The 16,294-nt window shown below is 44.6% G+C and overlaps 1 protein-coding gene and 1 pseudogene across 5 annotated transcripts in view; one reads left to right on the plus strand and one right to left on the minus strand.

Moving 5' to 3' along the window:
* Positions 1–16,294, plus strand: part of Rffl (ring finger and FYVE like domain containing E3 ubiquitin protein ligase) — a 71,301-nt gene that overhangs the window by 44,587 nt on the left and 10,420 nt on the right. For 3 of the 5 annotated variants that reach the window (XM_008848152.3, XM_029553567.1, XM_029553568.1), the window contains exons 2-4: positions 9,166–9,353; positions 14,237–14,647; positions 15,003–15,077. In XM_008848152.3, coding sequence (XP_008846374.1) covers positions 9,174–9,353; positions 14,237–14,647; positions 15,003–15,077 — 666 coding nt within the window. In that variant the 5' untranslated portion in view covers positions 9,166–9,173. The remainder of the gene's footprint in view (positions 1–9,165; positions 9,354–14,236; positions 14,648–15,002; positions 15,078–16,294) is intronic. The other 2 variants (XM_008848151.3, XM_029553569.1) reach the window with 1 other exon arrangement.
* On the minus strand, positions 787–886 carry LOC115066796 (annotated as a pseudogene).

The following is a 16,294-nucleotide window of genomic DNA, read 5'->3' on the forward strand; positions in this document are numbered from 1 at the left end:
CACCAACACTTATGCGAACTCTTTTTTCCATTTTAACCATGACAGTGGGTATTTGGTGGTAACACACTGGCTGTAATTTGTATTTTCCTTGTTTGTTTGTTTTTTGGTCTTTTTGAAACAGGATTTCCCTGTAGGCCCAGCTGGCCTGGAACTCACTATGTAGACCAGGCTGGCCTTGAACTCACAGAGATCAGCCTGCCCCTGCCTCCCAAGTTCTGAGACTAAAGGCATGCATCACCTTGCCCAGCAATTTGTATTTTCTTAATGACAAGGGGGAGTCTATTTTTAGATTTTATTTTATGGGTATAGGTGTTTTGCCTGTGTGTTTACTAGCATGCAGTGCCAACAGAGTCCAGAAGAGTAGTGAGCTGCCGGTTTGGATGCTGGGAACTGAACCCAGGTCCTCTGCAGGAGCAGCGAGTGCTTGGTCTTTTTTTTTGAGGCAGGGTCTCCCTGTAGCCCCAGCTGTCCTGGATTCACTATATAGACCAGGCTGACCTCAAATTCAGAGATCCACCTGCCTCTGCCTCCTGAGTGCTGGGATTAAAGGCGTGTGCTACCACACCTGGTGAGCAAGTGCTTTTAACCACTGAGGAGGAGTTTTTAAAACACGGGAATTCCTGGGGCCTGCCTATAACATTGATAGGAAAGGTCTTATATAGTCAGAGTCTGAGGGGATAGACAGCAGGGTAGACTGACTTCAAGGTCTAAGGGACCAATATTCAGGTCCTGGCTTTCTGACCTTTAGCAAGTTACTTCTCTGAACCTTGGTTTTCATTTTTTTAAAAAAATATGGAATGCATCATGAATTTGCATGTCCTTGCATAGAGGCCATGCTAATCTCTGTATCATTACAATTTTAGTATATGTGCTTTTTTTAAAATATTATTTTTATTTTATGTGTATGCATGTAGGTAAGTGCACCCATGTCATGCAAAGCCTGCGAAGGTCAGAAGAGGCTGTTGGATCCCCTGGGACTGGAGTTACAGACAGTTGTTAGCTGCCATGTGGGTGCTGGGATTTGAACCTGGGTCTTCTGTAAGAATAACCAGTGTTCTTAACTGCTGAGCCATCTCTCCAGCCCCAGAATTTTGGTTTTCTTACCTAAAATATGGGAAGAACTAGTCTACATTGCCAGAAATCACATGAGCAAACTCTAGATAAAGCACCTAGCTCAGAGCCTGGCAGACAAGAAGCAGTCTTCCAGTGGAGATGACTACTCTCTTCTTTACTTTTTTTTTGGGGGGGGGGGGGAGACAGGGTCTCGCTGTGTAGACCAGGCTGGCCTTAATTCACAGAGATCCGCCTGCCTCTGCCTCTTGAGTGCTGGGGTTAAAGGCATGGGCCACCACGCCCGGCTTCCTTCTCAAAATAGGTAATTACCAGTTACTTCAGAGAGCCTTGGGTAAGCCATATTGATAGGCCTTTTACAGTATTTCCTTTCAAAGCCTTTGCAGTTGTAGTTTAATTGCTTTTTAAGGGTAATACAGAAGGTGAAGCTAAGCTCATTCTGTATTGATGATCCGTAACACAGAATACTTGCATTTGTGCACTTACAGTATAGATGCTGTCAGCCATTCCAGGAATACATTAGTAGCAATAGGTGCACCACCCCTCAATCCATGACAGGATTCAGGCATTTTCTGATTTGTTGTATCTAAAGGTACTTCTCTGAGATTTGGGAGCATTTTAAACTAGGTTTTTTAAGGGGATTTTTGCAAGGTGGGCTCACTAAAAAAGTGTTGATTCCAGGACGCAGTTATTTGTGTTCGTGAAACCTGTGTTGCAGAGCCACTTTGGTGCACAGAGCGGTTAATTAAAATCAGAACAGATTGCATGAAAAACTTGGAGACATTACTGCCTCAGTTTTTGGTAGTCAGTGAGGTGGATTTGGAATCACATTCCAAGCCATTGCTACCTTTCTATTCCCTTCATGGCAAAGCCTATGGCAGTCAGTCATTCACTTTAAATATCTAGGAATCTAGGATTTAATAAGGACGCACCACATCTGCCCTCTTGCCTCTATGACTGTACCCCACCCACCTGGAATAGAATATTTACCCCATTATTAACACCATAATTTTCCTGTTCAGCAGGGTGATGTCTCCTAGCAAATTCCAACATACCTCATGAGGGACAAATCCCAGGTGCTGGCTGGCCTTGCCTGCCTCTTCCTGCAGGGATCTTCAGGGAATAGTACATTTTTCTTGTTCACCCCAGCCTTGCATCACCTTTTTCCTCTTTGTGCATAGTAGAAGGTTTCAGACAAGTATAGGAGAGCAGTCAGTATCTGAAGATTTAACCCTGAAATCCATCTTCTCAGGATAGGGTGCAGGGTGTTTGGAAGGAGTTTTGATTCGTCAGTGAAGGTGTGGTACTTGCTTTCTTTTATGAAAGAGGTTTGCAGGTTAGAGTGAGGTTTTCCAAAATGTTATGTTTATCACTCCCCACAATTGGTTCCCCACTCAGTCCTTTAACAGCATAATCAGGTGCTATTTCTATGTATTTAGGGCTAAGGGATGAAAAAAGCATCCTAAAGAGAAGAGAGTTTATGTAGGTTGCCTGGTGATATTATTAGTTAACATGACAATCTCTTGTCTTCTGAAATTAGTCTGAATATAGTCGATAGTTAAGAGCTTGCAAGGTTTGGCCAGAGGATACTTTTAACTGACTGCATTAACAAATGTTTCTTTTCTGATATTTAAATACCTCATGAAGAGCAAATGTCTGCCTAGTCCCCTGACTGCTTGGACCTGTTGTTAGGCTGAGCAATTCTGAAATATTTTGACACTGGGGTTCTTCTCTCTTGCCTCTTCTACCGCATTGTTAACCTCTGCCTGCCCTTACCCACCTTCATCCTCCCACCTGAACAAGGGACCTGTGGGATGACAGTGTGGCAGGAGTAAGTCTTCTCACAGGCCAAGTGCTCCTTTTCGAGTGGCAATTGAACAGTCTGTTCTTCTAGGGTGTGCAAAAGAGGCCCCTGAGGTTGGAGGGAATGAAGGTTGTGTGGAGGAAGCTGTGCTCCTGGTTCCTAGCTGAGAAGTGGGCCCGATCTTGTATCACAGTGGTTGAGTGGAGCTAGAGTGCCTTTCTGGGCCCTCAACCCCATTGTGTGAGGTCTTGTGCTATCACTCAGGATAACACTGTCCTCCTTTACAGTGTCTGCTTTCTCAGTGCTCAGTAAGGACAGTGGATGACAACAGCATTTTGGGTTTTTTCCTTCCAATCGTTCTTTACCAAGTAGATCTTCTGGTTTCATGGCAGAGTCCTTACCTCATTCTATTTCTTTTTGTTCTTTAGGAATCCTTACTACTTTTGTCATAATGGAAATGGGAGATGAGCCTTATGCATGCTAGATATACCTGCTTTCACCTCCATTCCATGCTGGTAAAAGGGATGACTTTTCTCCTGCCCAGGAGTGGGCCAGCTGCTCACCTGATCACTTGATTCCGTCTCTTCCAGGCCCTTACTTCTTTCATTGATTGCTGGCTTCCCTTCCTCTATACTCTCTTAGCCATTTGGGATTCCTCTGGCGTCTGTATGTCTATACTTAGTGATGCTGGGTCTTCAGCTGATACCTTCTCTCTTTCTCTCACAGTCAAGTTTGTTGAAGAAATAATTTACTCTTGTAGAGCTACAAATTCTCACTTCTCATTCTCCTTTACAAGTCAGCTTCTTTCCTTCTAAGCTGTTCAGGCAAAGAATATACTCAGTTTCTTAAAACAAAGTCCTTTGGGCATTCTGTATTCCTTACTGTGTTCTGTTCCTTGGGTTATTTGATACCATCAATATGTAATCCTTACTGTGTTCTGTTCCCTGGGTTATTTGATACCATCAATAATTTCTTTTTGAAACAGTACTTTTCTAGTTCTCCCACCTGTGAGCATCCTTTTGTACCTCTCAGGTTGGCTTTTTTCTGTTCGCCCTTCTCAAAATCATTCTTCTTATCTGCCCCAGACCATCTAATTGGTCTCCTGCCCCACTCCGGCTCTATGTATTTCTAGCAGGTCAAGCATTCCTAAACCCTTATCTTCAATCCAGACATATACACATGTACATGTGTATCACCTGGGTGTGAAACACAACTCATCATTTTTTTAACATTTTATTTATTATTCTTATTTTATGTGTATGCGTGTATTGCCTGCATGTAAGTAAGATCACCTGTGTTGTGCAATGCCGGTGGAGGACAGAAGAGGCCATCTGATCCCCCGGAACTGGAGTTAACCAGACAGTTGTTAGCTTGCCATGTGGGTGCTGGGATTCAAACCCAGGTCTTCTGCAAGAACAGTCAGTGTTCTTAACCACTGAGCCATCTCTCCAGCCCACAACTCATCATTTAAAAAAAAAATATTTTTATGAGTGTACTGCCTTCATGTGTGTAAGTGCACCCTTGTCATACAGTGCCTGCAGATGTCAGAAGAGGGCGTCAGATCCCCTGGAATTGGAGTTACAGATGGTTATTAGCTGACATGTGAGTGCTGGGAATCAAACCCAGGTCCTTTGGAAGAGCAATTAATATTCTTAACCACTGAGCCATCTTTCCAGCCCCTGAAACTCAACTCATCTTAACACACACCTACACATGGTTCCTCCTGAGGACTTTATCCCAGTAAGTGGTCCTACTAGCTGTCCTGGTATATAATTAGGAGACCTGTAGATTAGCCCTGGACCATCTCTCTCTCTCTCTTTTAATTGATGCATCCTCCTGATTCTGTCAGGTCTGTCTGTCCCTTTCTCATTCCCATGTCTTTATGTCTTGCTTTCTTCTACTACTGCAGCAGCCTCTTGCTCCCAGCATTCTCCTGGCTGATTTGTTCCGTACTCTTCCATAAGTGCACGCACACAGGCAAGTAAGAGTGTCAGGATCAAGTCCTGGGTCCTTACCCCTTAAATGCAAGGTTTTCCCATAGCTTCTTGATATGAGTCTTTTTATTTCTCACCTCTACCTTACCCCTACCTCTGACCCCTAACAAACATTTTGTAGTTTCTTTCTTCTATGCTATATGTCTTCTTTTTTTTTCTTGAAAGTGCCTCTATTCCTGACTTTCTGGTAAATTTTTCCTGTTCCCATATCAAGGTAGTGGTGCCTCATTTGAGAACTTTTTCTTGTCATGCCATTGCTATCTTTATACCAGCTCCACTCCCCCACCCCACCATGTATCTTACAGACCTCCATTAGCATTGGCCATCCTGTCATTTCAATTTCTAGTTCCTCTGGAGAACTAGGAACTCCCTGGGGGTGGGCCCTGAACCATACTTAGCACAGGGAAGGACAAGGCCGTGGCCTTAGTAAAGATTCCCTACATGTGTGAATGAGGAGAGATTTCAACAGAAGTTCCTGGATGGCCTCATCTCCTGGGGACAGGCCCAGAAAACCCACATGGAAATTGTGGAGAAACCTCTAGGTTACCTTCTACCCTTGCCTTCCTAGAGAGAGTGTAGTGAAAGTCATTGATACAATGTAGACAGCACCAGCTAATTTTATTGAATTTATTTTTATAGAATATCAGAGGAGAAACCTGAGGTACAGAAAGGGTATGATCTATTAGATGTTAGAGGTGGATAGCACAATCCACAGGCAGCCAAGCAGGGTGGGAATCTATGTACTCTGTCTTTACTGGCTCTTTCAGACACTTCAGCAACATGTGATTTACAAAACTCCCTTTTCAGAGCTGCTCCCTTTTCAATGCTTTGTTGCATTGTCTTGCCAACAAAGAGCTCTTTTTTCAACCTGGGCACCCTCCTGAGCTGGGTGGGGTGCTGTACTTGGGAGGTGGAATCAGGAGACTGGAGTTCAGAGTCACTCTTAGCTACACAGTGAGTTTGACAACAGCTTTGGTTACATAAGACCCTGACTCATGCTGGGTGTGGTGGCACACGCCTTTAATTCCAGTACTCAGGAGGCAGAGACAGGTGGATCTCTGTGAGTTCAAGGCTAGCCTGGTCTACATAGTGAGTTTCAGGCCAGCTGGGGCTACAGGGAGACACTGTCTCAAAAAGACCAAACAAACAAACAACCAAATAAATAAATAAATAAATAAACCTCACTCAAACAAACAAAAAAACCCTACAAAGAACCTATTTACTTCCGTTTATGATACATACATACCGTGTGAGGAACTCTCTACTTCATTATGTCTTGTATGCAATGTGCTATGAATTGCAAGTAAGACAGATTGGATCTTTTCTGTTGTCTGGTAATTTAGAGTGTTCAGCTAAATGATACTGAGTTGGAGAGAAATGGCTTTGATGTGCAGAAGTTGAATGTGTGGTTAGGTAGGACTTAAATATTATATGATTCATTCATTCAGTAATCCTTGCTGAGCCACCTGTCTAACTGGGCACTGTAAAACTGTCATGTTCCCTCTTCTCTTCAGGGTCACAGTCAAGTCAGGGAGTCAGGTGTTAATCCGAGATGCCTGCAGAAGAAAATGACCCATGTCACAAGTGTATCAGAGGCCTTGTTAGAAAACTGGAAAGGCTCTGGAGGACCCAAGAGTTCCAAGGTTCTAACCCATATGACCCAGTCAATGCATTCTTTCCTCTGCCTGGGCCCTGTTTTTTTCTTCTATAAAATGACCAACGTTGTATTGATTTGTCTCTTAGTTCCTTCCAATCTGCTCTCTTTGAACTGTGAAGATGCTTTTGTTAAGATGAGACAGCAGACAAAGCCAAAAGTACTCTTTTGTGTGTATGGATTATCAAATAATAACACTAAATGTTTCATTTATTATCTCTGTGAGCAGAGAGTTCAGGCTCAGAATGTCCACACTGACGGTCATGGAAATCTGCCATGACAATGCACTTAAAACTCACAGCAGAGCTTGGTATTTTGTAGATCTCCTTACTGTCATTAGGTTGTTCTGACATTTGAAGGCTTAGATTCTTTTTGTTCTGTGATCATAAAAATCATCAGCCCCCTTTTCCTCAATACCTAGATTTGATATATATGAGGGGAATAATGATCCCAGACGCCTTGATAAATCCACACAGGCACTGATAAGCAAGGAGGCAGCATTGTTGAACATTTGCTATATGTACTATGCTGCTAGGGTCTAGTACAGACATGAATAAACAGTAGTTCCTGCCTTAGAGGTGCTTATGGCTAGAAGGTAGAAATTAAATGATCTGAGTAAGAGACCACTATAGGACTGGAGAGATGGTTCAGTGGTTAAGAGCATTGACTGCTCTTGCAGAAGACCCAGGTTTGATTCCCAGCACCCACATGGTGGTTAATAACTGTAACTCCAGTTCCAGGGGATCTGATGGCTTCTTCTGACCTCCACAGGCACTGCACAGCATGGGTGCACTTACACACATGCAGGCAATACACATTAGAAATAAATAAAATATTTAAAAAAAAAAAAAGAAAGAAACCATTAGAAGTGCTACCATAGGACTGCAGAGATTGGCTCAGTAGTTAAGAGTCTTGCTGCTCTTCCAGAAGTCCTGAGATCGATTCCCAGTACCCAAGGAGAGCAGCTTTACAATGGCCTGCAACTCTAGCTCCAGGGGATGTGGGGCAGATGTCTGACCTCTGTAGGCGCCCCCACACAGGTGGCATATGCTCACACAGACACACATACACATAAATAAAAAATAATTTAAATAAATCTTAAAAAATAAAAGTGCTACCATAGAAGCTTATCTAGGATTGGGTATGAATTAAGAGTATTACTTCTGCTGGGGCATGGTGGCACACACCTTTAAACCCAGCACTTGGGAGGCAGAGGCAGGCAGATCTCTGTGAGTTCGAGGCCAGCCTGGTCTACATAGTGAGTTCCAGGTCAATATGGGGTGACCCTGTCTCAAAATACCAAAAAAAATAAAAAAAAGAGTATTACTTCCATAGGCCGATAGGCTGTTGGGAGGGGAGATCACAGGGTAGTATGGTTTAAGAAAAAGTCTTTAGGTTGCATCAGAGGATTTGGGCTGTTAGAGTCTCAGCGTTCTGCTCATTTGTCTCTGTGTGTTACCTTTATACTTCTTTTTTTGTTGTTATTTTTATTTTCTGTGTACGAGTATAATGCTTGCGTGTAGGTTGGTGCATCAGTGAGTAATTCCTTCAGAGGTTAGAAGAGGGCATCAGATCCCCTGAACTGGAGTTACAGATGGTTGTTAGTCATCATGAAGGTGCTGGGAATTGAATCTGGACCCACTGTAAGAACAGCCAGTGCTCTTAACTGCTGAGCCATCTCTCTAGCCCCCAACTTTATACTTCTTTGAGCCTGAATGGTATATGATTTTTGTACCCAGGCTGATTCCAAATTACTGAGCTTCAGTGATCCTCCCATCCTGTCTCAGCCAGCTAAGTAGCTGGCACTGTAGTACATTCCACTGCACCTGGTTTGGCCCGTCTAAATAAAGAAACTTTTATATTACACACCCTCCATGGTCTCTGTGTGTCTGAGCCTTTAAGGGAGGACCATGTTCCTGAATAAAGTGGATGTTAAGCCACTTGTAATTGCTAAAGTGAGAATGAATTTCAGTGAAGTTATATTTCACATTAAACCAGTTAGGACTAGGCAACCTTACAAAAGTTTTATATCAGCCTGGCAGCCCATGTTGCCCTGGCAGATCAAGTGTCAATGTGGTGCCTACCTCTTGTGTGGAACAGCAGCTGTGGTGGTAGAAGAGGTGGCAAGATTTCCATGGCCCCTGAACACATGACTTCTTACTCAGCACATGTGGAGTATATACCCTGACTCAGCTGTGCCCATGGGGAGTGTATTAGTCACTTTTCTGTTGCTGTGATAGAAACACTGACCCAAGCAATTTATAGAAGGAAGAGTTTATTTGAGCTTACTGTTCTAGGGGAATTACAGTCCATCATGGCAGGGAGGCATGGTGGCTGGAGGTGGCTGGAGCAGGAGCAGCAGAAGCTAAGCTCTCACATCATCACGCAGGCACAGGAAGCAAGAGAGCAACTGGAGATCTGGCAAGGCTTAAGAACTCTCTAAGCCCACCCCCAGTGATGTGCTTCCTCCAGGATAGCCACACCTTCTAAAACCTCCCAAAACAGTGCCATCATCTGGGGACAAAATGTCCAAACACTTGGAGCCTATGGGGGACATTTTCATTCAAATCACCACAGGGAGGAAACCATAGTGGTAACAGCAGTCCTAACTCTGAACTTTTCCCTTTCCTCCCTTATACCAGATTATATCATGTGGGCAACCTGCTGCAACTGGTTCTGCTTGGATGGACAGCCTGAGGAGGTCCCACCACCACAAGGAGCCAGGACGCAAGCCTATTCCAACCCTGGGTACAGCTCCTTTCCTTCCCCAACAGGCTCAGAACCAAGCTGCAAGGCCTGTGGGGCCCACTTTGCAAACACGAGCCGGAAGGTGAGTGCTGCTCTGCACTGTGGACCCAGGACTCCAGGCCAGCAGGCAGCTGGCTGTGCTGTGAGGGACTGCCACCTGGCCGCTGCCTGTGCAATACTGGGGGTCCAGGCCTGTTCTAGTCATAAGAATGTTAAGAACATTCAAGTAAAGGCAAAGCATCTCAGCACAGACCTGGAACCAGGGGACCTGGACCTGAACTCAGACATACCAGTTTCACTGCGCACTAGCTGTGTGACTGAACCTTTCTTGAAATGCAGTTTCCCCATCTGTGAAGTACCCTATCCTAATGTTGTGAGAATAAAATGAGGTAAGCTATTAAGGGTACCCAAGCACTGTGCTGGAGATGTAACAGGCACCACCATTGTTAGTTCTGTTAGCTGCCACATACAAGGCCTGACTGCAGATTAACCTATTCTACATTATCAAAAGCAATGTCAGAGATCCCAAGAGGCATCAAAACTCTAGCAGACAACTGGAGCCTATTCACTATAGTGGATTTCCTTTGAAATGCTTGGGGTGGGAGCAGGAGCAGAAGCATTGGCAGGCCCTCAGGCAGCACATTGTCTCTGCAGAGCAGGGAGGTTTTCGGCCCAGAATGATTGGTAGGATGTGAGGAGGGAAAGATGATAGTGGAAAACCAGGAGGAAATACTTTTTAAGCTTTCCACTGTGTGTGGGAGATAGATTAAGAGTTTTAGCCAGTTACGGTGGCACATACCGGTGTGGCAAGTTTGAGGTCACTCTGAGCTATGTAGTGAAACCCTGTCTCAGACAACAACAACAAAATAGTTAACCTTTTTATTTCATTTAGGCTTTTCTTTCTTTTCTGTGACCCAGGCTGGTCTAGACCTTACTGTGTAACCTAACTGGCCTCAAACTGGCAATTCTCCTGCCTCAGCATGTCAAGCCTGGCTTAGATTTTTATTTTGTATCATTTAACCCTCACAATAACTGTAGAAGCACATCAAAATATTTATGCTTTTCCCTATAAAAAGCACTTCACTATTACATAGCTAAGTAGCTCAGCCTAGGATTCAAATTCAGGTCATAGACTCCAAAGCTGCCCACAAAGAAACATGTGGAATGTTGAACTGAAAATGGCAGGTGACACCCTGGTTCACAGGAGCCTGGCAATGATTAAAGTGGGGAGCTTTTTCTCCTGCTGATTAGAAATAAGTATTGAAGTGCAGTTTACGCTAGGCATTGTTAGGCTTTGTGGGCAGGGATGAAGAAAGTTGTCCCTCCTGAGGGAGTTTGTAGCAGGGTGGGGACATTGAGGCAGAGCATACTGCAAGGTGAGACCAGAGAAAGATCGCTGAGGCATGAAGAGCGCTGTTGGGGCAGACAGATCCTAATTTGGATGGTGAAAGATGTTATTGGTACAGTATTTTCTTGCTCTAAATTACAAATTAATTTTGTGCAATTTATAATGAGTTTTGTGAATATTAAGAATGTTTACAAGTATTTTTCATTTGTAATTTCATGCTTAAGTGGATCAGTGTTTTTATCTTAAGTGTTTGGCATTTAACGGCCAGAGGCTTTTACAATGTCTTTTCTAGCAGTGATTACATGGATCCCACTATCCTTTTTTTTTTGTGGTCAGTATTTTCTGCATGCTCACTGACTGAAAAGCATAGATAACAGTAAAGACTTAAAGAGAATACAAGAAAAGTTTGTCAGCCAGGAGCGGTGGCACACACCTTGAGTCCCAGCACTCCGGGAGGCAGAGGCAGGCAGATCTCCCTGAGTTTGAGGCCAACATGGTCTACATAGTGAGTTCTAGGCCAGCTGGGGCTACAGGGAGACCCTGTCTCAAAAAAAGAAAAAGGTTTGTCCCCCAAAGTCCCCAGGTTTCCAGTCTTGGAGAAAGGGGGCAGGCTGCAATTTTGCTGCAAGCCACTTGTCCCATTTGTACTGGTAATACCCACCCGTGGTGTCACAGTGAACCTGACAGTTTCTGAGTGAGTGAGCTTTGGCATTCAGACTCTTTAAGTTGGTCCAGTTTGAGGAGGTGGGGGAGGATATGCTTGGAAACTTGGGTGCAGTATTCAGATTACAGAGTAGAAAAAGAGGAGTGGTTCTTTGGTGTTGAGAAGAGTCGAGATGGACTGGAGGAAAAAAAGAGTGAAAGGTGACCAATGCTTTCCTGTGAGTGTTTGCCTTAAGCTAAGTTTTATATAAATGATATCATAATATTTCAGTGGTTAGGAAACCGGGAAAGTGGGAGGGTGGGCCTGAGCAGTCCGGGGAACATGAATGAGGAGGCACTGGGGGAGAAAGATAAGTAGTGTGGTAAAGGGGAGAAAGCTGAACACCGTATGTTGGGTCCCCTGAGGTGGTACCTAGCTGAGGCCTGCTGCCAGCTCTTGATGCAAGTGTTTCAGTGCACTCTGAGGTGTCTGCAGCCTGGCACCTCCTAATTCATCTATCTTGCTATCTTGTTACTCAGCTGGCTTGATCCATTACTGGAATTTACACATACATTTCCTTTGCTCATTTTGCCTGTATTGTTGAGAGCTTTTATCCCTCTCTTTGTTCCCTCCTGCCACAACACTCCAGGGTTTTAGCTATGAGCCCTGTCTGTTCTTTCAGGGTCTACTTCAGATGCAGGCTTTGTTCAGAGCCCCTGACGTACACAGAAGTTGGGTTGTTCCTTTGCCTTCTGATCTTGTGTCCAGAAGCCGCACACATTTGAAGAAGACAGTGGTTTGGATCTGGCTTATTGAGCAACACGAGCTTCATCATTGTGTCAAGCTAGGCCTTGTCAAACTGCATTGACTTGAGTAATGAATGTTCCATGTCTGGACCACAGCTTTATGACACGGCAGACTCTTCATTCTCCCTGTCAGCCATCTTAAATGCATTTCATTTCCCAACAGGAAAGTTTTAGATGTGAGTGAACTCTGAAACTCCCATTTTCTACTTGCGTGGCCACAGGTCCCAGAGCTGTTCTTTGTTAGCACAGCCGTATGTCCTTTTCAGTCTCTGTATAGTTTACTACCCAGTTATAGCTGGGTAGAGAAGAAGGGGGGCTAGTGTGTGTTCCTTTGCAACACCTTCTAAGTCTCCGTGCCCAAACTGAATGGCAAACATTGCATCCTCTGGCTTCAACTATATGAACGACATGTAGACAAACACTAACTAGAACTCTCTTAACTGTGTGGACTTCACCACATATAAGGGTTCCTATGACCCTACCTTCAAGAACCTGAGCCTCAGGCAATCTTTTTGTAGCTGAATAGCTTTCCACAATTAGAAAAAAGAAGCAAAAACTTGTAAGTTAATGTAGTATGTAAGTCATCACAAAATGAAAAGCGTCTAACTTCCTCAGAGGATCGGAGAGGGTGCCATTGTGCCCTTGAAAGTGATCCTAGGGTGTTCAGGAGTTAGCTCTCTTGGGGTGGGTGACTTGCCAGTTGCTGGAGCAGAGCTCAGCCACATGTCACTCTGCTTGCACAGCCTGTGGGTGGAGCAGCCGTGGTGTGCTGACTGGGACCGTGGGAGTAGCTGCACCAGGCAGTGCCAGCTTTCGGGACAGGCACACTTATCTCTGAACTGAGACACTGTGTGCTTTCACAAAGCAGAGCATGCTCATGTCCAGGGCCCTCCTGTAATATCTAAATATTTAGCTTGGAAATGACCTCACGTACCACCTACTTCCCAGCACTCTTGAGTGGCCTTACTGGAGTAGGGAAGCCTGGCACCAGCTTCTGTGGAGAGGGCACTGACTAGGAAGTGTGGAATTGGAAAGCCAGGCCTCTGACTTGGCCTTATTGGCTGCTTATGTGTGACTCAGCAAGGCACAATGGCCAGATAGGATGAACATGACTGAGGGCATTAAACTCAGACTCCAGGATGAATCCTTGCTCTGCCTTTACTGCCTGGCCTTGAATGTCAAATGGGATCTCCCTGGTTCTTGGTTTCTCTCTCTGTGAATCAGGGAAGCACAATAACACTTTTCAAGGGACTTTGAGAATGAAATAAACCAGGTATTGCCCTAGTACCTCAGTAAGTTCTAGTAATGTCAATATTAATAACCACTATTTGGGCATGGTGGCATATGCCTGTAATCTTAGCACTCAGCAGGCTAGTTTGAGTAAATAGTGAGACTGTCCAAAGGCTGGAGATGTAGCTTACCTAGCATGCAAAAGGCCCTGTGTTCAATCTCAAGCAGTAAAAGCAAGACAAACAAAATAACAACAAAAAAAACCAGCCACCACTAACCTCCATACATTCACTTTCTTTCCTCAGCAATAAGCAGAAAGGAATGCAGTGTAGGAGTTGAACCCTACAGTTGAATCCTAGGCAGTGTTTCCTAGCAGGAATAATGAAAAGAGCCAACACTGCTGATTCATCCTTGTCAGATATGTCTCAGTGCGTTATTTCTTAATCCCCATGACTTGTGAAGTAAGTCCTGTCATTACCCCCTTTTTACGGGTAGGGAAGCTGAGCACCAGAGAAGCTGATTTAACACACCCTGGGTGACACTGTAAGAAATTGGAGAGGAAGACTTAAAAAGGCAGAGCTTTTTTATTCCAAAGCTGGTGTCTTTATTAATAGCTTCAGGTTCTCTGTGAGTGAAATAAATAAGCCTAAAATGAAATTATAAATGTAAATGACTGTCGTGTATACATATAGTATATAAAGGTATAATACATTATGTAAATGTCCAGCATCCTGTTAGTTACAGATACAGGTAGGAGGCCTGCCACCTGTGATAAAATCTCCAGTGTAGCTCACACCTTGGATATAGGAGACAGTGCAGTAAAGAGCTGCCAGACAAGGTCCCACCGGCTGTGGTGTAGTGGCCTTGCAGCTCCCACCCCATTCTCTGTCTTGTTCCCTCAAGCTGACATGTTTCCTTCTGCCTCTTGCTCTAAGCAGCAGACCTGCTTGGACTGTAAGAAAAATTTCTGCATGACCTGTTCAAGCCAAGAGGGGAATGGGCCACGCCTCTGCCTTCTCTGCCTCCGGTTCCGAGCCACAGCCTTTCAGCGAGAGGAGCTTATGAAGATGAAGGTGAAGGACCTGAGGGACTATCTCAGCCTCCATGACATCTCTACTGAAATGTGTCGGGAAAAAGAAGAACTGGTGTTCTTGGTGCTTGGCCAGCAGCCTGTGATTCCTGAGGAGGACAGGACTCGTGTCCCCACCTTGTCCCCAGACTTTCCCGAACAGCAGGCCTTTCTGACCCAGGCTCACACCAGCACAGTACCTCCTACCTCGCCTGGCCTCCCATCTTCACCTGTACAAACCACCTCTGTTCCCTCAGTCCAGGCTCAGGAAAATCAGCAGGTACCGGCTGGCTTGCAGTCCCTGCACCTTTGAGCTTGCTCCAAGGGTTCCTACTACATTGTGGGAATGGGTTATGAGGTGAAGTGTCTGCATGATGTGAAGCCTTGCTGCTTGTTGACACAGGAGGTGGTATTTCCTGGACATTAGGCTCACATTTTGACTTCAGGGATGATGTGCCTGGTACCATGTTTTTATGTTGTTTGTTTGTAATGCCTTTGTTACCACACTTAGACTTAAACATTCATTGCTCCAGAAATATTTTTAGGAAAGTCACCATTAACTCTCTAAATTTAGTTCTGTTCAGATTTGTCCTCCAGCTTACTATCCCTCTGTCTGATATTCTTTACCTGAGGAGAAAGGGGAGAGATGGGAAGCCCTGCAGCTGTCCTGGCCTGTGTGGAAGCAGCAGTGGTTGGCATGCTGCAGAACTGTAAGCTACGTTATCGTTACCCAGTAATGCCTGGAAATGGTAAACGCATGTTTTGGCTTGGGGAGTCCACAGTGAGTAGACACTGTCTCCACCCTCAGGAAGCCCTGGGAGAGGGAAACTAAGCATGAGAGCCACTCTTGATTCAGGTGGTGTGACACAGATCTACAGAAGCACTTTGCTGACCTGTGATTTATTGGGCTTGGGCATGGTGAGAGATTAGGATCTAGATCTGGATTCCATATCCACTGTTTTGTTTTTTGGTGCTAATGATCAGCCCCAGAACTTTGAGCATGCTGGGCAAAGTGGTCTCTACCACTGAGCTACACCACCAGCCCCATTTTTGTTTCTGACTTGGGTCTTCCTAGGTTACAGAGAGGCTCAACTACCATAGTATCTTGCCTAAGAGCACGGGGCTGCTCAGAGCTGGCATGGTGCTGTGCTGTCCTTTCCCACACCTGACATAGATTGCTGTGTCCCTTGTTTATGGTCACCTTTGCCAGGACTGGCCCCTGTTTCGGCTCTTGACAGATACTAAGCACAAAAGCCAACATGATAACATAATTTAGCTATGCAGCAATCATTAAACTCCCTGGTTGGCCTGAGCATGTTTTTCTCTTCAGCTGCTTGTTAATTCTTTCATAAGCTCTAGATCTTTATCTTTTGGACAGGTTTCACCTCTTGGCATATATTCCATTTTTTGCTTGGTTTTTAGAACATTCCTGTTCATCTATGGGAAACAAGGAGAGGAACCTGAGATATTTTTTTTTAATTATTTTTATTTTATGTGTATGAGTGTTATGCCTGCATGTAAGTAAGTGCACCCGTGTCGTGCGGTGCCCGCAGAGGACAGAAGAAGCTGTCAGATGCCCTGGAACTGGAGTTATGGACAATTGTTAGCTGCCATGTGGGTGCTGGGATTCGTGTTCTTAACCACTGAGCCATCTCTTAGCCCCCAAGATATTATTTTTCAATAAAGAACCTTCAGGCAGGTCAGGTATGATGCCACACACCTGAAATCCCAGCACTTGGGAGATGGAGGCATGAGGATCAGAAATTCAAGGCCAGCCTGGGCTACATGAAACACTGTCTCAGATAGATAGATAGATAGATAGATAGATAGATAGATAGATAGATAGATAGATAGATAGATAACACTGTCTCAGATAGATAGATAGATAGATAGGTAGATAGATAGATAGATAGATAGATAGATAGAT

Source organism: Nannospalax galili, unplaced genomic scaffold, assembly GCF_000622305.1.
Source record: "Nannospalax galili isolate Female #2095 unplaced genomic scaffold, S.galili_v1.0 scaffold363, whole genome shotgun sequence".
In the NCBI taxonomy this organism is placed as follows: domain Eukaryota; kingdom Metazoa; phylum Chordata; class Mammalia; order Rodentia; family Spalacidae; genus Nannospalax; species Nannospalax galili.